Here is a 10,000-nt window from a genome sequence, read left to right on the forward strand (position 1 = left end):
CTACCGTAAATGCACTAATAAATGAGCGCGCTACTGTAACTGATGGAGAAGTACACCTGCTGTAACAAAGACTCTAACAAACAGGCACGTCACACTTAGCTGATGGAATAGGAACACGCTTTTTTACCCCACTGCTTAAGCGTGTTTTTCCACACGACTGTTTATCAATGAATCAACAAGTTAAATTCTGTATGAATTTATTTATTTATGATCTTACCACACCAGACATCAGCAAAACATCCCGCTCCAAGCTTGACGTCCAGCTGCAGAGACTCGCGAGCAATTTCCCAGGTGTCGTGCGTAAGACCCACAGTTTCTGGTGTGTAGCTTACACACACTCCGGTTAAATGATAGCACAGACCATCTGCATGCACTATGGGAGGGGGGAGAAGGGGGAGGGGAGATGATGTTAATGACGTCTAAGGAGGGGGAACATGCAGGCAGAGAGACGGAAATCACGCCGAGCGAGCGAGCCACGCCCCACGCTCCCTCACCCTACGCAAGACCACCGTAAACATGCTAACGGACTATTCAGTGTTATAATCGTCTTTCACTAACAGACTCCGCCCTCTCGAGGAGGCGTCCTTCCGTCTCTCTGTGTGACTGGCCCTCGTTAGGCGCAGTGGGCGGGGTCATACCCATCCAGACCTCCCCGAACTGGCCGTTGCCCAATCGCTTTACGAGCTGCAGCGACTCGCGCGGGATCTCCCACACGTCTTTGGTTTTCATTGACAGGTCTGTGAGGCGGGGCATCCCTTTGTGACATGGGGCGACCAATCGGAAACACAGACCTGCCGCACGCTCTGAAGCAGGAAACGCATCGTCAGCTCGCAAACACACACACGCACACACACACGCATACGCACACACACAAACACACACAGACAAAAAAAGTCTCACACACAAACGCACACAGAGAGATTATAATGTACGAGTATAGGGTGTAATGTATAGAGTATAACAGGGTATAGAGTATAATGTATAGACCATAATAGAGTATAGAATATAGTGTATAATATATAGAACATAGTGTATAGAGTATAATAGAGAATGGATTATAGAGTATAGAGTATAGAGTATAATGTATAGTGTATAGAGTATAGTGGATAGAGTATAGAGTATGGTGTATACAGTATAATAGTGTATAGAGTGTAATAGAGTATAGTTTATAGTGTATAGAATCTAATGTATAGAGTATAGTGTATAGAGTATAATAGAGAATGGATTATAGAGTATAGAGTATAATGTATAGTGTATACAGTATAATAGTGTATAGAGTGTAATAGAGTATAGTTTATAGTGTATAGAGTATAATGTATAGAGTCTAATGTATAGAGTATAGTGTATAGAGTATAATAGAGAATGGATTATAGTGTATAGAGTATAATGTATAGTGTATAGAGTATAGTGTATAGAGTATAATAGTGTATAGAGTGTAATTGAGTATAGTTTATAATGTATAGAGTATAATGTATAGAGTATAATAGTGTATAGAGTATAATAGTGTATAGAGTATAATAGTGTATAGAGTCTAATGTATAGAGTATAGTGTACAGAGTATAATAGAGAATGGATTATAGTGTATAGAGTATAATGTATAGTGTATAGAGTATAGTGGATAGAGTATAGAGTAAAGTGTATGGAGTGTAATAGAGTATAGTTTATAGTGTATAAAGTATAATGTATAGCGTATAATAGAGTATAGTGTATTGAGTATAACAGAGTATAGAGTATTATGTATATTGTATAGAGTATAGTGTATAGAGTATAATAGTGTATAGAGTGTAATGTATAGAGTGTAATAGAGTATAGTTTATAGCGTATAGAGTATAATGTATAGAGTATAAGAGTATAGAGTATAATAGAGTATAGTGTATAGAGTATAATAGTGTATAGAGTGTAATGTATAGAGTGTAATAGAGTATAGAGTATAATAGTGTATAGAGAGTAATGTATAGAGTATAGTGTATAGAGTATAATAGAGTATAGAGTATAATAGAGTATAATAGAGTATAGAATATAATAGAGTATAGTGTATAGAGTATAATAGAGTATAGAGTATAATAGAGTATAATAGAGTAGAGAGTATAGAGTGTAAGAGTATAGAGTATAATAGAGAATAATAGAGTATAATAAAGTATAGAGTATAATAGAGTATAATAGAGTATAGAGTATAATAGAGTATAGAGTGTAATAGAGTATAGAGTGTAATAGAGTATAATAGAGTATAGTGTATAGAGTATAATAGAGTATAGAGTATAATAGAGTATAATAGAGTATAGAGTATAATAGAGTATAGAGTATAATAGAGTGTAATAGAGTATAATAGAGTATAGAGTGTAATAGAGTATAATAGAGTATAGAGTGTAATAGAGTATAATAGAGTATAGAGTGTAATAGAGTATAATAGGGTATAGAGTGTATAGAGTGTAATAGAGTATAATAGGGTATAAAGTATAATAGAGTATAATAGAGTATAGAGTATAATAGAGTATAATAGAGTATAGTGTATAGAGTATAATAGAGTATAGAGTATAATAGAGTATAGTGTATAGAGTATAATAGAGTATAGAGTATAATAGAGTGTAATAGAGTATAATAGAGTATAGAGTATAATAGAGTATAATAGAGTATAGAGTATAATAGAGTATAGAGTATAATAGTGTAATAGAGTATAGAGTGTAATAGAGTGTAATAGAGTATAGAGTGTATAGAGTATAATAGAGTATAGAGTATAATAGAGTATAGAGTGTATAGAGTGTAATAGAGTATAGAGTGTATAGAGTATAGAGTGTATAGAGTGTAATAGAGTGTAATAGAGTATAGAGTGTAATAGAGTATAGAGTGTAATAGAGTATAATAGAGTATAGAGTGTAATAGAGTGTAATAGAGTATAGAGTGTAATAGAGTATAATAGGGTATAGAGTGTAATAGAGTATAATAGTGTAATAGAGTATAATAGGGTATAAAGTATAATAGAGTATAATAGAGTATAGAGTATAATAGAGTATAATAGAGTATAATAGAGTATAGTGGATAGAGTATAATAGAGTATAGAGTATAATAGAGTATAATAGAGTATAGAATATAATAGAGTATAGTGTAATAGAGTATAATAGTGTATAGAGTATAATACAGTGTAATAGAGTATAGAGTATAATAGAGTGTAATAGTGTAATAGAGTGTAATAGAGTATAATAGAGTATAGAGTGTATAGAGTGTATAGAGTATAATAGAGTATAGAGTGTATAGAGTATAATAGAGTATAATAGAGTATAGAGTGTAATAGAGTATAGAGTGTAATAGAGTATAATAGAGTATAGAGTGTAATAGAGTGTAATAGAGTATAGAGTATAATAGAGTATAATAGAGTATAGAGTGTAATAGAGTATAGAGTATAATAGAGTATAATAGAGTATAATAGAGTATAGAGTGTATAGAGTGTAATAGAGTATAATAGAGTATAGAGTGTAATAGAGTATAATAGAATATAGAATGTAATAGAGTATAATAGAGTATAGAGTGTAATAGAGTATAATAGAGTATAGAGTGTAATAGAGTGTAATAGAGTATAGAGTGTAATAGAGTATAATAGGGTATAGAGTGTAATAGAGTATAATAGTGTAATAGAGTATAATAGGGTATAAAGTATAATAGAGTATAATAGAGTATAGAGTATAATAGAGTATAATAGAGTATAATAGAGTATAGTGGATAGAGTATAATAGAGTATAGAGTATAATAGAGTATAATAGAGTATAGAATATAATAGAGTATAGTGTAATAGAGTATAATAGTGTATAGAGTATAATACAGTGTAATAGAGTATAGAGTATAATAGAGTGTAATAGTGTAATAGAGTGTAATAGAGTATAATAGAGTATAGAGTGTATAGAGTGTATAGAGTATAATAGAGTATAGAGTGTATAGAGTATAATAGAGTATAATAGAGTATAGAGTGTAATAGAGTATAGAGTGTATAGAGTGTAATAGAGTATAATAGCGTATAGAGTGTAATAGAGTATAGAGTATAATAGAGTATAGAGTGTAATAGAGTGTAATAGAGTATAATAGAGTATAATAGAATATAGAATGTAATAGAGTATAATAGAGTATAGAGTGTAATAGAGTATAATAGAGTATAGAGTGTAATAGAGTATAATAGGGTATAGAGTGTAATAGAGTATAGAGTGTAATAGAGTGTAATAGAGTATAGAGTATAATAGAGTATAGAGTGTAATAGAGTGTAATAGAGTATAATAGAGTATAGAGTGTATAGAGTATAATAGAGTATAGAGTGTAATAGAGTGTAATAGAGTATAATAGAGTATAGAGTGTATAGAGTGTAATAGAGTGTAATAGAGTATAGAGTGTAATAGAGTATAATAGAGTATAATAGTGTAATAGAGTATAATAGAGTATAGAGTGTAATAGAGTATAATAGAGTATAGAGTGTAATAGAGTATAATAGGGTATAGAGTGTAATAGAGTGTAATAGAGTATAATAGTGTATAGAGTATAATAAAGTATAATAGTGTAATAGAGTATAATAGAGTATAGAGTGTAATAGAGTATAATAGAGTATAGAGTGTAATAGAGTATAATAGGGTATAGAGTGTAATAGAGTATAATAGAGTATAGAGTGTAATAGAGTATAAAGTATAATAGAGTATAGAGTGTAATAGAGTATAATAGTGTATAGAGTATAATAGAGTATAGAGTGTAATAGAGTATAGAGTGTAATAGAGTATAATAGTGTATAGAGTATAATAGAGTATAGAGTGTAATAGAGTATAGAGTATAATAGAGTATAAAGTATAATAGAGTATAGAGTGTAATAGAGTGTAATAGAGTATAAAGTATAATAGAGTATAGAGTATAATAGAGTATAATAGTGTATAGAGTATAATAGAGTATAGAGTGTAATAGAGTAGAGTATAGAGTGTAATAGAGTGTAATAGAGTATAATAGTGTATAGAGTATAATAGAGTATAGAGTGTATAGAGTATAGAGTGTAATAGAGTGTAATAGAGTGTAATAGAGTATAGAGTGTAATAGAGTATAGAGTGTAATAGAGTATAATAGAGTATAGAGTGTAATAGAGTATAATAGAATATAGAATGTAATAGAGTATAATAGAGTATAGAGTGTAATAGAGTATAATAGAGTATAGAGTGTAATAGAGTGTAATAGAGTATAGAGTGTAATAGAGTATAATAGTGTAATAGAGTATAATAGGGTATAAAGTATAATAGAGTATAATAGAGTATAGAGTATAATAGAGTATAATAGAGTATAGTGGATAGAGTATAATAGAGTATAGAGTATAATAGAGTATAATAGAGTATAGAATATAATAGAGTATAGTGTATAGAGTGTAATAGAGTATAGAGTGTAATAGAGTATAATAGTGTATAGAGTATAATACAGTGTAATAGAGTATAGAGTATAATAGAGTGTAATAGTGTAATAGAGTGTAATAGAGTATAATAGAGTATAGAGTGTAATAGAGTGTATAGAGTATAATAGAGTATAGAGTGTATAGAGTATAATAGAGTATAATAGAGTATAGAGTGTAATAGAGTATAGAGTATAATAGAGTATAATAGAGTATAGAGTGTATAGAGTGTAATAGAGTATAATAGAGTATAGAGTGTAATAGAGTATAGAGTATAATAGAGTGTAATAGAGTATAGAGTGTAATAGAGTGTAATAGAGTATAATAGAGTATAGAGTGTAATAGAGTATAATAGAGTATAGAGTGTAATAGAGTGTAATAGAGTATAGAGTGTAATAGAGTATAATAGTGTAATAGAGTATAATAGGGTATAAAGTATAATAGAGTATAATAGAGTATAGAGTATAATAGAGTATAATAGAGTATAATAGAGTATAGTGGATAGAGTATAATAGAGTATAGAGTATAATAGAGTATAATAGAGTATAGAATATAATAGAGTATAGTGTATAGAGTGTAATAGAGTATAGAGTGTAATAGAGTATAATAGTGTATAGAGTATAATACAGTGTAATAGAGTATAGAGTATAATAGAGTGTAATAGTGTAATAGAGTGTAATAGAGTATAATAGAGTATAGAGTGTAATAGAGTGTATAGAGTATAATAGAGTATAGAGTGTATAGAGTATAATAGAGTATAATAGAGTATAGAGTGTAATAGAGTATAGAGTATAATAGAGTATAATAGAGTATAGAGTGTATAGAGTGTAATAGAGTATAATAGAGTATAGAGTGTAATAGAGTATAGAGTATAATAGAGTGTAATAGAGTATAGAGTGTAATAGAGTGTAATAGAGTATAATAGTGTAATAGAGTATAATAGAGTATAGAGTGTAATAGAGTGTAATAGAGTGTAATAGAGTATAATAGTGTATAGAGTATAATAGAGTATAGAGTGTAATAGAGTATAATAGAGTATAGAGTGTAATAGAGTGTAATAGAGTATAATAGAGTATAATAGAGTATAGAGTGTAATAGAGTATAATAGAGTATAGAGTGTAATAGAGTATAATAGTGTATAGAGTATAATAGAGTATAGAGTATAATAGAGTATAGAGTGTAATAGAGTGTAATAGAGTATAATAGAGTATAGAGTGTAATAGAGTGTAATAGAGTATAATAGTGTATAGAGTATAATAGAGTATAATAGTGTAATAGAGTATAATAGAGTATAGAGTGTAATAGAGTATAATAGAGTATAGAGTGTAATAGAGTATAATAGGGTATAGAGTGTAATAGAGTATAATAGAGTATAGAGTGTAATAGAGTATAAAGTATAATAGAGTATAGAGTGTAATAGAGTATAATAGTGTATAGAGTATAATAGAGTATAGAGTGTAATAGAGTATAAAGTATAATAGAGTATAGAGTATAATAGAGTATAATAGTGTATAGAGTATAATAGAGTATAGAGTGTAATAGAGTAGAGTATAGAGTGTAATAGAGTGTAATAGAGTATAATAGAGTATAGAGTGTAATAGAGTATAATAGTGTATAGAGTATAATAGAGTATAGAGTGTATAGAGTATAGAGTGTAATAGAGTGTAATAGAGTATAATAGAGTATAGAGTGTAATAGAGTGTAATAGAGTATAGAGTGTATAGAGTATAGAGTGTATAGAGTGTAATAGAGTGTAATAGAGTATAGAGTGTAATAGAGTATAGAGTGTAATAGAGTGTAGAGTGTAATAGAGTGTAATAGAGTATAATAGAGTATAGAGTGTAATAGAGTGTAATAGAGTATAATAGAGTATAGAGTGTAATAGAGTATAGAGTGTAATAGAGTGTAATAGAGTATAGAGTGTAATAGAGTGTAATAGAGTATAATAGAGTATAGAGTGTAATAGAGTATAGAGTGTAATAGAGTGTAATAGAGTATAGAGTGTAATAGAGTGTAATAGAGTATAGAGTATAATAGAGTATAGAGTGTAATAGAGTGTAATAGAGTATAATAGAGTATAGAGTGTATAGAGTATAATAGAGTATAGAGTGTAATAGAGTGTAATAGAGTATAATAGAGTATAGAGTGTATAGAGTGTAATAGAGTGTAATAGAGTATAGAGTGTAATAGAGTGTAATAGAGTATAATAGAGTATAGAGTGTAATAGAGTGTAATAGAGTATAATAGAGTATATAGTGTAATAGAGTATAGAGTGTAATAGAGTGTAATAGAGTATAGAGTGTAACAGAGTATAGAGTGTAATAGAGTATAATAGAGTATAGAGTGTATAGAGTATAATAGAGTATAGAGTGTAATAGAGTGTAATAGAGTATAATAGAGTATAGAGTGTATAGAGTTGTGCGTGTCGTACCTGAATAATGCTGGACGAGTTGCTGTAGCGTTTGGAACTGCGAGCGCGTGGTGATGTAATAACCTCCACTGTCCAGCTTACGGATCTTATAGTGCTTCACATGGTCACCTTTAACCTCGTCCCAGTCCCGGATAGAGAGAGAGAACGCACCTGTATACACACACCAACACACACCAACACACACCAACACACACACACACACACACTGAGCATACTCTAATAGTACTATAGCTCTTCGCAGTACTGTATGGAGGGAGGTGGTCATGTGACCCGACCTTTCGTCGTCTCGCTCTCCCGGATGAGGTACGAGCCTCGCTGGTTTCCTGGAGAAAAGAGCTGCCTCTCTGCATCCTTCCGTCCGAGTTTACCGAAATACCACCTACACACAGCAGGGGGAGACACACACACACACACACACACACACACACACACACACACACACACGATTGTCTGATCGAGACCCTACTTCCACTCTATACAAACTATAAAATAAGCACAGTATGAAAGTCTAAATATTTATAGTATGAGTAAATTAAATCACACCAAGTACTATTATAACCACATGTTATCAGAGTAATGAGTGCAAGAGTAATAATAATATAAGAATAAATAAATATATATATAATAATAAACAAGTTTCATAAGTGCTACTATATGTATTATAACCCTAAACACTATCACAACTATACGTTCTATTAGCGACTCGTGTATTAATAATATTAATAATACTATCATAAGTACTATTGATTTCAACAATTCAGTAACATTACTGTATCACGCTGCTGTGTACTAATGATATAAGCACTATGAGAAGTAATAATAACACTGTTATAAGCATGTTATAACCAGTTATTATAAGAGTACCAACAATACATATTATCAGTATATTAAACAATATCATAACTATTCTATTATTCTATTAATCACTGGATTATTACTATATTAATAATTCTACAGTAACTACGAGTACTATTAAATACAATTCAATAACATTAAGTATACTAAGTACATTAAATACACTAATGATAAGTACAAGAAAAATTATAACAAGTACTACAATAACTTGTGATTATATACTAGTTCTATACAAACTAAACCCTACGATAAATCCTATTAAATTTATCCTAATAATACTAACAATAATACCATTATTAATATCAGTACTTTTTTAATAACTTGTAATAGGATTTCTAAATAAAACAGCATTGCTGTGAGCGTATAACTAACACTCAGCACTAATATAATCACTCTAATGCTTCTTAGAGTATATAATATACTATATATCTATATATCTAACTAAGCTATTATAACCACACAATATTCTTTCCAGTGTAAGTACTGTTATAGAAGTAACTAAATCCTATTAAAAGTCTAATAATTAGTATATTAATTAGCATATTAATAAGTATGCTATTAAGTATACTAACCCCAAGTTAAATATAAGTTCTAAGTGCAATTACAGTAGTTTTATTAATACTATTGTTAGTGTTTTAGTGAATAAACACTATCATAAGTATGAGCTATATTAATCAATATTATTATTATTATTATTATTATTATTATTATTATTACTATATTAATAATACTATCATAACTATAGGTATTATTAAGTACAGTCACATTGCTGTATTCAGTATACTAATGAAGAGAAGTATAAAAAGAACACCCAGTACTGTTAGAACCACACTAAAACACTATTAACACTATTATTACTAATATTGTAAGTAATAACAGAAGAGTATAAGTCACTTTAGAAGCTTATATGCGTATAACGACTGTTATAAGTTTAGTTATAACACCATCTTAAATATGCTAATAACTCACGCTGATAACTGATCCAAGTCTATAACAACGAGTCATATCTCCACACTGATATCACAGCTAGCCCTCCACCCTGTCGCTATGGTAACGGAAACAACACAGCTGGCTAGTCTGGCAGTATGACAGAGACACACACACACACACACACACACACACATATATATGTACTCACTCCTCGGCCTGGATGGAGTCGACTGGAGCGACGTAATTGCTGGGAATGTAACCGCTTCTTCCTGTAGAGAGAGAGTGCACTTCCCACCAGTCTCCCTCACTGGGAGACAGACAGGGAGAGACAGACAGATACAGAGAGAGAGACAGAGAGAGAGAGAGACAGACAGATACAGAGAGAG

At 30.1% G+C, this 10,000-nt stretch overlaps 1 protein-coding gene across 6 annotated transcripts in view; it reads right to left on the bottom strand.

The window, feature by feature from the left end:
* Window positions 1-10,000, bottom strand: part of fynb (FYN proto-oncogene, Src family tyrosine kinase b) — a 36,320-nt gene that overhangs the window by 6,667 nt on the left and 19,653 nt on the right. For 4 of the 6 annotated variants that reach the window (XM_034302102.2, XM_034302100.2, XM_034302101.2 and 1 more), the window contains exons 4-7: window positions 9,823-9,921; window positions 8,105-8,208; window positions 7,830-7,979; window positions 639-803 (exon numbers count right to left, since the gene is read on the bottom strand). In XM_034302102.2, coding sequence (XP_034157993.1) covers window positions 639-803; window positions 7,830-7,979; window positions 8,105-8,208; window positions 9,823-9,921 — 518 coding nt within the window. Of the gene's footprint in view, window positions 1-217; window positions 374-638; window positions 804-7,829; window positions 7,980-8,104; window positions 8,209-9,822; window positions 9,922-10,000 lie in introns of all 6 variants that reach the window. The other 2 variants (XM_053231868.1, XM_034302103.2) reach the window with 2 other exon arrangements.

The sequence above is a fragment of the Pangasianodon hypophthalmus genome, chromosome 30 (genome assembly GCF_027358585.1).
Source record: "Pangasianodon hypophthalmus isolate fPanHyp1 chromosome 30, fPanHyp1.pri, whole genome shotgun sequence".
Lineage (NCBI taxonomy): Eukaryota > Metazoa > Chordata > Actinopteri > Siluriformes > Pangasiidae > Pangasianodon > Pangasianodon hypophthalmus.